General features: G+C 45.1%; 1 protein-coding gene across 1 annotated transcript in view; it reads right to left on the bottom strand.

Annotated features, from left to right (window-relative positions):
• The window catches only part of ADCY9 (adenylate cyclase 9), a 113,400-nt gene extending 97,523 nt beyond the window's left edge, over positions 1-15,877 (bottom strand). The window contains exons 1-2 of the mRNA XM_081296728.1: positions 15,738-15,877; positions 13,805-15,539 (exon numbers count right to left, since the gene is read on the bottom strand). Of these exons, the coding sequence (XP_081152854.1) occupies positions 13,805-15,497 (1,693 nt within the window). The 5' untranslated portion in view covers positions 15,498-15,539; positions 15,738-15,877. The remainder of the gene's footprint in view (positions 1-13,804; positions 15,540-15,737) is intronic.
• Positions 15,878-16,612: the final 735 nt, after the last annotated feature.

Below are 16,612 nucleotides of genomic sequence, written 5' to 3'. Positions count from 1 at the left end.
GCTTGATTCTTGGTTTCAAAAAGAGAGTTCCTTTTCTATTAACCAATGAATGGATTCATAAAACGTGGTCCATCCACACAACAGATGGCCACAGAGAGGAATGAAGCGCTATCGCACGCTACAACACAGAGGAAACACAGCAACACAGTTCAAGTGAAAGAAGCCAGGCCTGGTGCACAGGTCCACAGTGTGGATGATCCAGAACAGGCAACCACAGAAACAGGGCCATCAGTAGCTGCCAGGAGCTGGATGTTTTGGAGGAAATGGAGAGACTGCTGATGGGTACAGGGTCTCTTCAAGGGTGATTAAAATGCTCTAAATGACATCAGGATGCTTACACAGGTCTACCATTCTATTTCAAGCCACTGAACTGTATACCTTAAGTGAGTGCATTGCTCTAGAAATAAAATAAACCAAAAAATAGCTTAAAATTATCACCTAGGCTAAGAACTTTGCTGATATTTCTTGCTCAAGAAAGCGCTGCACACCACAGACAGAGCTGTTGGAAGAAACAGAAACCCCAGTGCAAGCTGGAGCACCTCCAAGGGAGGTATACAAACTGGAAATTTAATAGCTACTAAATAAAGTAGCAGCATGACCAGAGCTGGGAAAGCCAACATTTCCCCTTGAAGTTCCAGTGGCAGAGGGACAAAATTGAGATCCTAGAACCATCAGCTCTCTGAGTGCTCATGATCAGTTTTCTTTCAGGAACCAGAGAGAACACCATGTTAAGTTATTCAGGATAAGAAATTCCCTGTGGTATGTGTGGGAGAGACAAGGAAAGTCTTGAAATTTTTTAAAATATACTTTTAAATGTTGATGGACCTTAATTCTATTCATTTATTTATATGCAGTGCTGAGAATGGAACCCAGTGCCTCACACGTGCTAGGCGAGCACTCTACCACTTAGCCACAACCCCAGCCCCTTGAAATGTTTTCTATTGTTGTTGTTGTTTGCATGGTCATCCTAAAAGCTTTTAACCTTCCACAATTAAGTGTGCCCCAAGTCAGTCACTTTAGTCTTGGAAAACATGGCTCAGGCAAGCAGACTCTGGGTAACAGATTCTCTCCAGGGAGCTACCATTTCGTGATCTAGGCCTTTGTGGAGGTGAAAGTTACACAGGTCAGTTGACACAGATACCCAATGACAACACCATCTTTCAGGACCAAGTAGAGCTTCTCCCCTTTCTACTTCATTTTGCCAGCCATGCAGACCACAGCAAATGTTCCATCACTTGCCATGACCCTCTTTATTGTTCCTTTAGAAAAAGATAAGGAATCCACTGAGGAAAAAAGATCATGCTCAAATTATCATAAAGAGGAAAATTCAGCTCAGTGATGTATGTCTGTGATCCCAGCTGCTTGGGAGGCTCACAAAGAAGAATTATATGAGTTTGAGGCTAGCCTACCATTGAGCAAGACTCTATATTTTAAAAAAAAAAGAAGAAGAAGAAGAAGAAGAAGAAGAAGAAGAAGAAGGAAGAGGAGGAGGAAGAAGAAGGAGGAGGAGAAGGAAGAAGAAGGAATATGTACCCAAGCCAGAAAATAAAATGGGGAGACAGATATCTAATCCAATAGCCAGACAATGCCCAGATACCTTCTCGCCCAGGCCACAAGCGGCTCAAGGAGGAAACACTTTTGTGTGTTCATCATTTGAGCAGCATGGACAGAATTCACAGAAAAACTCAAAGGAAATGGAAATGAGGGCAGCATGCAGGCCTTGGAGTCTGTCCCCAGTGCTATTTAAAAAAAAAAAAAGCTACCTGGGCATGGTGGCACATGCTTGTAATCCTAGCAAGCTGAGGCAGGAGGATCCCAAGTTCAAGGCCAGCCTGCGCAACTTAGTGAGACACTGACTCAAAATGAAAAACAAAAACGGGCAGGGGCATAGCCATTGCACTCCTAGGTGCAATCTAGTACAAAAAAAAAAGAAGAAGAAGACGACGACGACAATGAAGAAGAAAATGACAGGGAATCAAATGTTCTGCATCAGAGATCTTAATAAAGAAAAACAAAGACAGCCATACCAAGCCTTTATGACACCAGAGGGCACTGAGTTCCCTCTCCCAGCTCTACAGACAGTGAGCAGACCCCAAAGCTCCCCAGCCCCAGAGCAAGTAGGTCCTCCATTGATAGAGTAACTGGGAAGAATGCCAGTAGTCTAGTACCTGTTCAGGCCCACTAGTAAAACCCACCGTATTGAAAACTAACCTCATCTGCTCTCTGCAAAGTAATGTTCAGGTAGGAACTGAAGTACACTTGTTAACCAAATTAACTTGCTTCACATTTTCTCCATTACAATAGTGTTTCTCAAACTTTCAAAACCAAGTGGGGTTCCTCTAGCAATACCATACTTTGTACAACACAGTGATCCTGAAAAACCACACTTCTAGAATTATACTTCTAGAATTCAATCTTATTTATATTCAAAGGAAGTAAAGAACCCTTTATAAAGAATCTCACACATACCCTGCAATTTAGTGGTTCTGTAAATCCGAGTTTCTCTATGCTAAATTTGTCTAAATGAGGGTTTGTAGTTTAAACAAATGGACACAGGAGAAACCACTTCTTCATCTTAAGGAAAGTACTACTTCTCAGTAGTGAGAGAATCTCAGCTCTTCTTAGAGAATGGTAGGGTCTTAAGGCACATTCAGTTCAAAGTTCACATTCTACAAATATGAGGAAACTGGGAACCAGCAAGATCTAGCAGAACCAGAGAGATTTTTGCCCAAGTGTGCTAAACTTGTCAGTGAAGAAAACATCTTAGGAGAGAATACTAGTCTATGAGAACAACAGAAATTTTAGAAACCTCCCCTCCCCTCAATTTTTAGACAGCTCATTTACAAGACAAAAATTAACATTAATGGCCATAAGCAGCAGCAGCATTTTCTCATGGGGAAAAGAATTCAGTTTGGAAGTTACAAAACACAGGCGATCCACACTTTAAATAGCAACACTTACGGGGGCAAAACTAACTGAATCAATATGCAAAAGCCCCTTTTATTTAAAACTGCAGAGTGGAATGCTGTATTTTAACATCCACACACAAGAAAATGAATCACAGGCCTGTAGATTTTCTTCCTCTCTTCACACCATATTGTTAAAAAATGAAATTAAAATTTTCCAAACAATTCAAACACGAAAATAAATGATTCAAAAGCTGCTTTCTGTACTACATTTTTCTCTGGAAGGGAAAAAAAACTGAACAGGATTTAATGGCATTACATAAAAATCCTGGAAATTATGCACAAAGACCATCCTGGAGCTTTGCCCATAAAGGGTATGCTGGTTTTTAATGTGCATAAATGATAATCAAATAAGAATTACCAGGAGCTACAGTATTATTAAAGATAAATACACTTCTCTAAATCTCCATTTAAAAAAGCTTAAAAATAATTGCCTAAACTAAGCCATTCAACCCACACTCTCTGGGCCCTCAATGAGCTGGGGTTTTCAGCCTGTGCTTTCTTGCCCTGAAGCTCAAACTCGCTGTGCCCAGGCCCCACCTCAGGTCCCCAAATGCTCTCCTCCACAGCCTTCCCTAGCTCCTTTCAGGACCCGCAGGCTCCACTCAGTCAACCATTCAACCATTCCTGGCAAAGCTTCATCATCTTCTACCTTCAGTTTACTCTGTGCCAATGTCTGGGGTGTGGTCTCCCATCCCAGAGTGCCTAACATGGAGTGTGAGAAGGAAGATTCACTCATTCATCCATTCCATACCAACTCCAACCTCCCTCAGTATTTAGCGGGGACTGACTTTAGGAGCCCCAATGGACACCAACATCCAGGGACACTCCAATTCCTTGTATAAAATGCCATCATGTTTATATATGACCTGAGCATACCCTTCTGTATATCTCAAATCTTTCATAGGTTACCCTGAATACTGCATATGATGAAAGTGCTATATAAATAGTTGTTCAACTATATTATTTAAGGAATAAGGATAAGACTATACAGGTTCAATACAATTTTTTTTTTCCTGAATGTCTCCCTCCACATTTGGCTGAGTTCTGCAGATGTGGAGATCACAGACGGAGGGCTAATTGTATTACTGAGCATCTACTACATGCCAGCTTATATTCCTGGCACTAGGAATACAGCCATACATAAAACATGGAAATTACCACCCAAAACACACTGCAATGGAGTGGAGAAAAAACATGAAAAAAAACAGTCAAACACACATAGTACCTGAGGGGGAGAGTGGCCAGCCCTTCCTTCCAGAAGGACCTTTTCAAAGCAAGACTACCAGAAGAGAATCCTGGAGTTGGGCCTCTGATACCTTCCACAGCTGTCCTGGAGATGGAGCTTGCTGGGCTGGGGGCACTCCTCAGTCTGCACACAGGTCGTCTATATTTTGGTTTAGGGTTTCTTTCTCTTTATTGTTCTTTATCACTGTTTACCTACAGTCACAGGCACCTGTTACTCAACAGGATTAGTGGGAAGATACCACAGAAAAAAACACCACATTGCTCTATAATTGCAAGCTGTAAGAATGCAAAATTGAGAGCTTGAAGATGCACACAGCCTCGCTTCTATGTCTTATTTTTTTCACATAAACATGCATATCCTATTAATTTTTTTTTCAAAACAGGAGAGGGTAAACTTTAGCTTGGTCTCCATATCAGAAAAACAGAATTAATGAGATTTTAATACCTATAATTTCTCTGCTCCTTAAAAATGCTACTGAGTACAAAAGCTATTGAAATGAACTCAGGGGGCAACCCGCAGGGGCCTGCAGGGGCCCAAAATAGGGCAATTTTGGTATCAAAAGTAAAATATCTGTCATGGGAGGAAAGGCACTAAATTAGCTAAGATTCAAGAGTCTACATTAACTTTTGAAGAAAGGCTCTGGTCAATTTTCAACCCAGTCTGAAAACTGATCTATAAAGCAAAGAAGCCAATGAAATATAAACCTCTGAGCACACACATGTCCCTGTCCTAAAATCTCCCAGTGGCTGAGATGATGATATGCACAGGAGTGTGCCATGTGAATTGGAAAAAGGTGTGGTTGTTTTTGGCTGCTACTGCTGCAAAGAAAATCACCCATTTTCAATAACACTAGCTAGTAAATCTATTCTCTGTTGAGAGTTTCTATGTGCCAAGTACTTAACATGTACTTAATATTTAATCCCTACAAAAATTCCTGAGGTGGGTTCCAGTGTTTTCTAATATAGTCGTTTGGGTCTAAATACTGGTATTACCTTTAATAGCTTTTTCTGGCTGTAAGACCATCATAATTTACTGATTCTCTTTGTGCCTCAGTTTCCTCACCTATAAACTGGAGGTGATAAGAGTGCCTCCCTGCCAGCTGTATCCATAATACAGCAAAGTGGGTGCATATTCATCTAGACGATTATTTGATTTTGTATTCCCAGGCAATACATTCCAAGGGGAAGGGCCATGGTTCCTTCTCTAGCACCTTGTCCAGGCCTCCCAAGTGTAGGAACTCTTTCAGTATTTAATGAATAAATAAGTGAGTATGTATTGTAATAACTGCTCTAGTTCAAACCGCAGCCAATACCTCCAGGGTCACAAAGCTGGGGATTTTCCCATAATCCCTCAACTATTAAAGGCCTCATCATCATAAGTACCTCAAAGCTCTGGGGACCTGAAGGAACCCAAGAACAATACTGCCTGGGCTCCCCAGGGTTTCAATAAAGAAGCTGCCAAACTCAGTAGCGAGAGTTTAACCAGGGCAACCTATCAGTGTTTCAGATTTTGGACACTTGCCCTTCTTAATTTGAAAAACTGACACAATCACAGTCCCTGGTGTGCTCTGGGTTTCACACTACATTGTACAAAAGGTGCACCACACAGAGGGTAGGAGAAAAGAAGCACCCTGCAGCACAGACTGCAGCTTGCCTGGGCTGGGTCAGTTCTTACTAACTTCAGTGGCTGCAAGAGCCCTGCTTGAATCACCTCATTTGATTCTCCCCACAACCCTCTGCCAGAGGTTCTGTCACTCCTAAAACCATGGAGCCTCCACCAGGCAGCCTAAGGTCCACAGCTCAGAAACTGAAGAACTGAGATTTTAGTCCAAATGTGTCAGAAAAAAAGCCCCATGTACCTAATCACCAAGTTATACTGCCAAGGGGTGAGCCCTCCAAAAAACTTTACAAAACAAAGTTGAGGTTCAAAATTTTTTATCACAAACCCTGAACACCAGCAACAAAGTATGGCAGGCTCACAAAGGAGTTTTAGGAACCAGGTAAGAAAAAGTAAATTTTTTAACTAGAGTCACTTGTTACTTTCACAATAAATGGAAAATGCCTGTCATAACTCCCAATTTCAGCTGATTCATATCCAAGGCAGCATATCTATGTGGCACATACAGTGTGTTCCATCTTCCTATCTCACAGCTTAGGGAGGCAGTTCTCAAAGGGGCATCCCTGGACCCTTAGGGGTCCCTAACACCTTTGCAGGGTATCTGTGAGGTCTAAACTATTTTCACAATAACATTAAGGCCTTATTTTCCTTTTTTCAGGGTTGACTTTCATAATGATGGCAGGAAAGCTACATTTGTGTGTGTGTGTGTGTGTGTGTGTGTGTGTGTGTGTGTGTAAGGGGACGGGAAGAGACTGCTAATGCCTGAATGCCAGTCAAAAAAGAGGCACCAAACTGTACCAGCCCTGTGTTCTTGACCACTGTAGGCTTGCAGGAAGAAAGTATGTCCCCAGTGAAGCAGTATAAATTCATGACTATGCTATATCTCTTCCTTGAGCATGTGCCTTTCTAACAGTCTGTGATAAAGTGTGAAACAGGCCATAGCACTTGTGTTGCACAGCAGAGCCTCATGGCTGTCAGGAAAACCAGCTAGGGCTACAAGCTGAACTAGCATCACTGTCATGGAACATTATCTATACTTGACCTAGGTGGTCATTCAGACTGAAGTACTGGCAGACTGTGCCTGAGAAATGAATGAAACAAGTCTATTGCTTCAAGTAAAGTACTGACAGTATTTGTTGCTAGTGATAAAATTCAAACCGTCAGTGAAAACTAGAATTTGGAAAACATACCAGCTACTTTAAAGTTGGCACCCACCCAGTATTCTAAAGCCTTTCCTGATATCAGCACTTGGAACATCTGCATAACTCAAGAAACCAGCATTTCCAAATGACCAGTGCAAAAGGTACAAAATCACACCTGGGAAGAAGATTTGTTCAAAATCTAAGCTGACACAAAACTCATGGTCGGGTGCTCAGGTTCCATGTTGCAGCTCATCTTGTAAGAAACTACCTCTTGTTGAATATTGGTGCAGTATCAAAATTATATATACCCACAATTATCTAAAATGCTATGAAAATGCACCTCCACTTTCCAGCTACACACCTATATGAAGCCAGATTTTCCTTACATCCTTCAATATCCAGGTACAGACCGAATGCCAAAGCAGCTAAGAAAATCCAGCTTACCCACTGAAAAATGGTTTAAATGATATTTTTGTTATGTATATTTTACATTTTTTTAAATTCAGTTTTTTATTAACCCAAACAGACATTAAACCAACATGCAAAAATATAAAGTGGTTTCCCCTTCTTGCCAATTTTTTTTGGAAATAAGTTACTTTTTGAAATATACATTCATTTTTATCAAAAAGTTATTTATATTAACATGCAATGGATATAACACACTTATTATTTTGAAAAGAATTAAAGAAATATTTATTTAAATTTCTCAGATTGTTTCAGTTTCTAATAAATATTAAGAGAAAAGTTATACAAACAAAATCTCTTTCATGTCCCTAGTTAATTTTTAGGAGTATGAAAGAGTACTGAGATCAAAAAGTTTGAGAGCCACTGGCTTACAGAGAGGCTTATAAGCCTGGGACCCGGATCTTCAAATCCCTTCCCACTCTCCAGCACCCCACCCTCTAGGCCATAGCTGCTGCCATCACTACTGCTACCTGGACTGCTTCTGCCTCCACTGCCAGCTCCAGACTCAGGGTCAGAGCTGATGTTCCTACCAGTTCTAAGGGACTGAGCTCAGCTGTGGAGAGGAGGCTGGAGAATGCTAGAGAAACTAAAAAAAAAAAAAAAAAAACTGATCTCCAAAAGCAAGCAAGTTTTAGAAAGTATGGCTTTGTTCACCAAAAAAATGACCCACTTATGGGCTGGGGGTTGTGGCTTAGCGGTAGAGCGCTTGCCTCACGTGTGTGGCCCTGGGTTCGATCCTCAGCACCACATAAAAAATAAATAAAGATACTGTGTGTTCATCTACAACTAAATAAACATTTTTTTAAAAAATGACCCGCTTAGCCATGGACTGGGTTGGCATGGCTAGCACATGGCTGAGTTCACTAAGTTCATCAGCAAACTGGCTGTAATGTCATTGACTTCACCAGTCTTCCTAAAGCCCGTCTTCCTAAAGCCCGTCTCCCTATCTGTGCAGGCCTGACCACTGCTGAAGTGAAGGCTTCCTCTGATGCCACTCAGTTCCTTCCCTCCATTCTGAGCAACACCTGAGTCTAGAAGTCACATGTCAGATCCCTTCCTGTTCAAAAAAAAGTACATCTCCTTATAAAGTTCCCTCCATGATGCTAGAGCCTGTTGGAATGGGTCTTTAGGAGTCTCATGTACCAAGTACAAATAGCGGCCGGAGCCACATGAGTGAAATGTCACTTAGTCCAGGTCTTCCAGTGGTCAGCAGATTCCTACCACCACCAAGAGAGAGGATCTGCAGAATTTTAATCATATTACTACATCAAATCCCAAAGAAACATCAATACTGAGACCATTAATCACAGAAAGAGAATTCAGGTACAGCTTAATCACACTCATACAGGGAAAATTCAATATGATAGAATTTTTTTCCAAGATTATTATTCCCCTCAACGAAGTAGATAGGTGACACTGTCCAGTATGTAGAAACAATTACTATTTGAAACAGGCTAACTAGTAGATGAGAACCCTGAAACTTCATTACTTACTCTATTTTCTCCTTTTACACTTTTCCCTTTCTTAATAACTCTACTTGAAAAAAATGACCTTCCTTCCTTCCTTTTGCATTACACCAGCGGTTTGGCAAATCTTATCCTTAACTTTGTCAAACGTTGAGTCTATTTAAAATCTTGCCTTCAGAATCAAAAGCTGTGTGCAACTTACTGGAAGCCATATAACTCGGTCCCAAAGACCTGGAAAAAGCTGTCATGGGTACTGCTTGAGCATGGACTCTACAGGTGGTTGTCATCTCCCCCCTCCCCAGTCACTGAGTTACATTTTCTGCTTCATCTTATCTCCGCCACTTGCTGCCTAAGAGACTGTGTTTCAACATGCACAGGAGACCCAGATCAAGAATGTGGGTAAGCACAGAATTTCCAAGAGGGGAGGTGGAGCCATCAGCTAAGGAGCCTGCACCATAGCTACAAGGCTTATATGCTTAGGAGGAGACAAGACACCCACATCGGAGGGAGGAAGGAAAGCCCTGCGTATGCAAGGGCACCCAAAACAGGGACCTTGGTAGGGCTCTTAGCTGTCAGAAACAAGGATGGGCTAGGGTTGTAGCTCAGTGGTAGAGCGCTTGCCTCTCATGTGAGAGGCACTGGGTTCAATTCTCAGCACCACATATAAATAAATAAATTAAATAAAGGTCCATCAACAACTAAAAAAGAAAAAGAAAAAGAAACAACAAGGAGCCCAGACTCCCAGTATGGGACACGTACCAGCAAAGATGAAGCAGAGTGCTTCAATCTACCCAGGCAGCAACTAAGCAGGAAGTCTTCTAAGTACCCCCTTCAGAAAAGGCGAAGGCCTTAGTCACTGAGGTGGCAAAAGGTGACGATACATACAAATCTCTCCCCTAAGGGATCCAATAGCCCAGAATTTGGCCTGGGTAGTCTTGTCTTTTCTAATCTCTACATCTAACAATGCAATTTGCCAGACACTCCTTTCTACAAGGATGTAATCAGTGGTGTGGACTCGGAGGAACTGAGCATCCTGGTTCCAGCTCCCTCATATCCATGCAGGGAGAAGAAGGCTGGAGAAGTTTCCTAAGTTTCACTTTCTGTCCCTGTGACTCTACATCAACAGGAAAAGCCAACAGCTCTGGATAATACTACTCATCTTTCTTGTCTCTGCCCACAGCAGAAAAGAATGGCCAGGTCCCCCACAGGCCTCAGGGTTCATCCCAAATGCTGAAAAAGGGTCCTTATTCCATCACTCAGATCAATCTGCTCCTCCTTATCTCCTCGCTTTGTAGGTCATTTCCAAAACCCTATCTCTGTGCCAAAAAATTCCTTCAGCTTTCTGTCTTGGTGACTGGCCTCCCTGCCTTGGATTTCACACACGCATTCCACAGCTCCCTTCCTGCTTTTTGTTTTCTCCTTAGAAATGATCATAAGACAAATGCTATATTTTTGTTATTCATTGTTGGACTCCCCTAACAACTCCACTATTAGAAATTCTCTATAGAAGACCAATTAATTCAAAATTCCTGTTCCTTATTGCTATTGGAATTTTTATCAGTTTTGTTCACCGCTGTACCCTAGAACTTAGCATTGTACCTAGCATGGAATAATTTGTTGAATGAATAAATGAACAAGACAGAGGTTCCAAGCCTGTTTCACCTTCTGCAAATCTATCCTGCAGGCTCCATTCACACCATGGGCATGGCCAAAGGCATCTCAACCCTTCCTGACTCCAGACCACCTCCAGGTCAACTCCAGAAACTGAAAAGACCATCTCCCATTGAGACCATCAGGCCCCTCCCCTCTTCCTGCCAGCCAGTTTTAAGTCTGGCATGGAGTCCCATCCAGTTGATCTTCACATTGCTCACACCTGCCCCATCATCTCCAATGCCACCTCAGTTACCTTCATTCAGGCCATCACCCCATCTGGGATTTGCTCAAACAGCTCATTAATCCTCAATCTCATACCTTTCCATGCTACAATCCTTAGAAATGAAAGAGCAAGCTTTCTAAACCTGTTTTGTGCTTCAGTGATGACCAGTGACTTCCCTCAACTACAGAATCAAATCCAAACCCCCTCAAGCTATACACTTCTTTGTTCTGATAAATATGGACAAATGCGCTGTGCCATCAAGAAACACCACTCCAAGCCACTGCCTGGGACTGTCCATTCCACACTTAAGGTTCTTCTTTGTCCTCCTGGAGAGCCACACCTTGATCTCAGGACCCTCTCTAAAGTGTCCCTGACTCAAGGACCTAGTCTACAATAAGACTGGTAATCAGGAGCTCCCCAAGGTCAAGAGCTGTCATAGATCCATCTCCACATCCTCAGTGCCAGGCACATATGGCAGAAGCACTGCATGGATTTTAGAGAGAGAGAGTGAGCACACAGAAGTAATGCAATAACCTTCCACTCACATCAAGGGCATGCAGCAGCTTCCCTTCATGATGCCAGGCCAATTCTAGAATCCCTGCACAGCCCACTGGTGCTCATTTCTAGAGTTCTCTACCGAGATTTTTATCAGGAAAGGGGTAAGAGATAAAAAGTAACACCCAACATTACACAGAGAAACCTGCCACAAGTTCAAAGATGGAATGCTGAGAAAAATCTTACACACTAAGCTTAGCCATATACATGAAAGGGCTTCTACAGGTTATGCTCTCATGTCACATAGCAGATTTGTACATCGGGACAGTCATCAGGGTCAGGAAGTTGTGTAGACATATTCTATTACTGGAGGCCTGTCCACAAAGGTTTCAAAATGAGCTGAAGAAAGCAAAAATCACAGTCTCAAGGAAACAGTTAAAGGAAGAATACTAAATTTAAAAAATCGGTGGGTTAGCTAAGCCTTCTATGTTTTCCTACCTCCATACAGTACTAAAACTTTTCCTTTATAAATATACAATGTACACAAATTTAAAGAAAAAGCTAATTTACCCTATTTGAGATATTTTTTTTAAATCAGCAAACCCTTCCAGACTTTTTAAATTTTTTTTTTACTTTTTGGTCAGTGTCTTTGGTCTACCCATTGAAAATAAAAATTACCAATAAATTAAGAAAAGTAGATATTACCAAAGGTTTGAGGTCTTGGCAATTTTCCAAGCTTGACACTTGATAATTGCACCTGTTTTTTATTTCTGAAATTCCAGAAATAGACCATACAAAGTACAACTTACAAAACTGATATTGTTGTCCTTTGGCCCAACATATCTGATTATTACCACAAGGCAGTACAGTCCAGCACCCCTGTGTAGAATCTGTCTCATAATCCCTGACGACAGAGCCTGTAACTCTCAGATCCTACAGATGCCAAAATGTCAAGGAGGGATTACATCCACACCCAACTCCACTGACACTTTTGGGCTCAAGAGCAGATGCCACCCTCATAATCAGAAAGACACTTGTCATGGCAGAAGCATTCAAGTGAACTGAAAGTGTCATTTCTGACCTCAACAACCCAACAATTAAAGCTCTTCAGGTCAAAGGCAATTTTCAGGTGAAAATATTTTGCTACTATACCCAAAAATTCTTCAACAAGAAAACAAATGCAATAAAAAAAATCAGGAGAAAGATAAAGCACCTTTCCAGATAACAAATAAATGTGGAGTTCAGATCACAAACCAGAGAAGGAAAATGCTCATCCAGCATACGGCAGTGTTGCATGGCCCACAACCTATACAAGACCAACCCAGCTACTTCGCTGTCTCTGGTTTAAACTCTCGCTTCTCCCATGGTTGAGAAATATTCCTTCTCCTTCTGAAGATTCCCTCTCCCGGGGCTTTTAGCTGTGTAATTATGCAGCATGTGGGCACCACAAAATACAATACAGCTTCACAGACATGGGCTTTTAGAAATCAATGTTATTTTCTCTACATACTTGTAAAATAGAAGTTCCCTTCAATCCAGAAGACTTTTAGTAAAACATAAGAACTATTTCAAAGAGCAAGAAAGGGTAAGAAACACAGCAGATGACTTAGAATTCTTGTTTTTGGTCCCACTTATTTATATGCCACTTCCCAGACCTCAGAGAAAATTTTAAAAAATAATAAAATAAGCAGCCCAGTAAAAACAATAAGAACAGCAGTTAGGAACATAAGACCAGGGACCAGGGACAGGGGCCAGATACAAATCTGAGGGCTGAGGGAGGGGGCACTGGAGCTTCTTGGTACCTTTTTCACTTTCAAATCATCTGATGGCTGGTAAAGTTCAACAGTCTAAAATGCTGGGGTCTATGTGATAAGAGAAGTACCCATAACAAAACATTGTTCAACAAACAAAAGTTGAAAGCTGAAAATGAAAACATGTTTTAAGAGATGCGGGCAAAAGCAGTGTACACTGAGAGGTGTGCGATTCCACCTAATTCTTGAAGGCCCTGCAGGGCACAGCTGACTTCCCATCTCTATTTTGACAATAAACAAAGTAAGGCCTCGAGGGGAGAGAGGTTTTAGTCTTCATAGTTTTGTCAAAAGGGATAGAGGAACATATAGATGGACATGGGACATTAAGGTGACTAGAGATTGCAAAGGCAATCTCTAGAAGTGCTAAAAAGTTCTGACTGCTGAAGGGCTCCCAAATCCTTACATTCTTGGGACAGGCCCCTGGAATTTTAGAAATGTCAACAGCTGACTGGCAGTAAAGGCACTTTCAAGGTCCTCCCTCCTTCTAAAGGTCTCATCTAGGTCAGCACTGTCTCAGTGTCCGTGTCCACAGCATGACTAGGTCTGTGATATTTGACTTACTGGAGAAAAAGTCACACTGATCCTGAGATTCCCCCATGGTTGGTATCCTGAGACAGTTAAGCTGCCTCCAGACACTGATGCTGCAAAGAGATTTTTAAAATTATTTAATACAAACAGGATGGGGAGGAAGATGACAGAGTAAAGAAATGCACATACCTTTCAACTGGTCAGCAACCACACTCTGGCCAAGGCGTTCAATAACTTTCCCATCTTCCATTTCGTACCGGTCATCTAAGTATTTTGCAGTGGCCTCAGAAATGTGAACTTTGCCAGCCACTCCCAGCTGCTCCATGAGATTGGCCAAGTTCACATCATTGGACCACACATCAAACTTGAACCTCCTCATGCCCAAGATGCCACACAAGACAGTCCCCGTGTGAACCCCAACGCGCATGTTCACCATTTCCTTCTTCTCCTGGCAGAACTGCTCAATAGCTTTTATCATGCCTAGGCCCATTTCAATACAACAGTAGGCATGGTCTGCCCGAGGCTCGGGACACCCTGCCACACAATAGTAACAGTCTCCCAGAGTACTGATCTTCTCACACTTGGTCTCCTCACACAGTCGGTCAAAGCGACCAAACAGGTCATTGAGGAGCCCCACCAAGGCATGAGCAGACTTGTTGGCACTCATCTTGGTGAAGCCTACAATATCTGCAAATAAAATACTAACTTCTTCAATCTGCTGCATTTTAAAAGGGCGGAATGCTATAGGAGCTTTCTGTATGGAGAACTTTTTCTTCCTGTTCTTGGGGCTAGAGGTAGCATGCCTCTTGATGGAATTCTCACTTTCCTCATCCCCCTGTTTCATTAAGTCATCGGCTATGATTCTTGGCATCACAGAATGAATCATCCTCTCTTTGAGGGCCTTTTCTACTTCCAGATCTTTTCCGTGCATGATGGATTGTCCTACCTTGAGGAAGGTGCTCCTGGACCTCACCTGAGACATGACAAACAGGTGGATCCCAATGGCATGGATGCAGACGTGGAGCAGAGCTCGGCTCAGTAGCTCCCAGTGCAGGGCCTGGGCTGCGGGGGAGGGGAAGCAGTCTTCATCTCTGAAGTGATAGCCAAATGTCTCAAAAAGGACTGAATAGGCCACCCCCAAAAACAAGCTCAAGTACAAAGGTAAGTGCATGACGGTGTAGAGTAAAAGGAGCACTTCCACGCACATTGAAAAGCTCCCCACTTGGGATAGGCAGGTGTCTGTGGGCTTGGTTGCAGGAGTATGATTGTAGCTGTCTACCCGTCCTGAGAGGGGTGTCAAAACCTGAAACTGGGCAGCCAGGGTCAGGGCAAATACCAGCAGGGTGAGAGCCAGCGAGGTCCACGCGTAATGTTGGGTGTACAGTTTGGTGAAGGTAAACAGAAAAAAGCCCACGCACACCACCAAGAAGCACAGAGTGGGGGCCACCATGACGAACAATTTGGATCTCATGTGGACGGCGAAATAGATGCTCCAGAGAAGGCAGGCGAAGCCAACATAGAAGAGCGCGTACCGGAAGCGGCGCTGGGTCTGTGGGAAGCAGCGCTCCAGGCAGGCCTCCTCCAGGTTCACCGAGTCGAACTTGGGGTTCCACCACCGGCTGGAGGCCCTCTCGAACAGCTGGGGCAGCTTCTTCTGCCTGCGCAGGCGGCCCCCGCCACCCACTCGCCGGGGAAGGCCCCCGGAGTCCCCGGAGCTGCTGCAGCTGGATGAAATGCTGTACTTGCAGTGCTTGGGGTGGCTGTTGGAGGACAGCTGCTTGGGATTGATCTTAACCCTCACGCTATTGCTGTCTCCGCTCGAGTCGCAGCTCACCTCGGTGCTGTGGTGATGCAGCAGCTGCTGGTGGGGCGGGGAAGCCATGTTGCCGAGCTCTCAGAACCTCCCCGGCCGGGTCAGGGGTACCTGCGGGCAAAACGACGAGAGTTAGAGTGACCCTACTACATAAACGTCCGGAGGGCCACGCGACCTGTGCGTGTCCTGGGTGCGGCCTCCAACAAGCGACTCGGGGAAGCCACCATATGCTCACAAAAACTGCCGATTTATCGGATAGTCAATGCCCCCCGCCCCACCTTCGGGAAGCAAGAACTGCCCGGGACGGACCTGGTGTTCCCGAGGGTCCCGGCGCCGCGGCCGCCCTGGGTCCCGGGTCCCGGACACAGTGCGCTCCCCTCGGGCGCCCTCGCCCGCTGGTGGCCTCCGCGCCGCACGCCTCCAACTGCGGCTCCGGAGGGAAGTTCAGACCTTGAGCGCTCTCCGCTCGGCGACCGGCTTTCGCAAAAACAACTCCGCCGGCGGCGAACAGCGCTTCATCCTGCAGCAGCGGCGCCCGGTGCGTCAAAGGCGCGCGGGCCGGACCTGCGGCGCCGACCGCGTCCCCTCCCGGAGCGGCCGACCCCGTCTCGTGCCCCTGGTGGCCACCCCCGCGCTCCTCCGGGCTCAGCCCACGGCAGGGGACGAGTCCCGGCCCGCGAATTTGCGGAGCCGGAGGCGGGCAGGCTGCCCCCGTCGGAGCGGCCGCTCTAGCGGGGCCTGCTGCCCGCAGCCGAGAGCGCCTGGCCCCCACCTGGGGGCCGACAACCACCCGGGCCAAGCCGCCCGGCTGAGCACAGGGCGCCGCACGGGCCCCTCAGCGGGCAGCGGTGCGGCTGCCGCAGAGCCCAGCTCCCGCGACGCCGGCCAGGACGCCCGCCCGCCCGCCCGTCCGCCGCGCCTACGCCCCGGGGGCCCCTGCCCGAGCTAGAGATGCCCGCGCGGCCGCACCCGCCTCCAGCCCTCCCGCGGCCGCTGCCTCATGTCGGAAGAGCCGCCGCTGCCGCCGCCGCCACCATCTCCGGCCCCCTCCCCCTCCCCCTCCCGCTGTCACTGACAGACGCGCGCCCGCGCCGCCCCTCGCCCCGCCGCAGCGCGCACGCGCGACCCACGCACGCCTCCGCTCCGGGCACGCGCACGGGCCGCGCGCCGCCCCGCCTTGGAGC

Source organism: Spermophilus citellus (genome assembly GCF_964194105.1).
Source record: "Spermophilus citellus genome assembly, chromosome: 6".
NCBI classification, from domain to species: domain Eukaryota; kingdom Metazoa; phylum Chordata; class Mammalia; order Rodentia; family Sciuridae; genus Spermophilus; species Spermophilus citellus.
The sequence above is the reverse complement of the archived record's forward strand: the minus strand, read 5'-3'. Positions and strand labels throughout refer to the sequence as shown.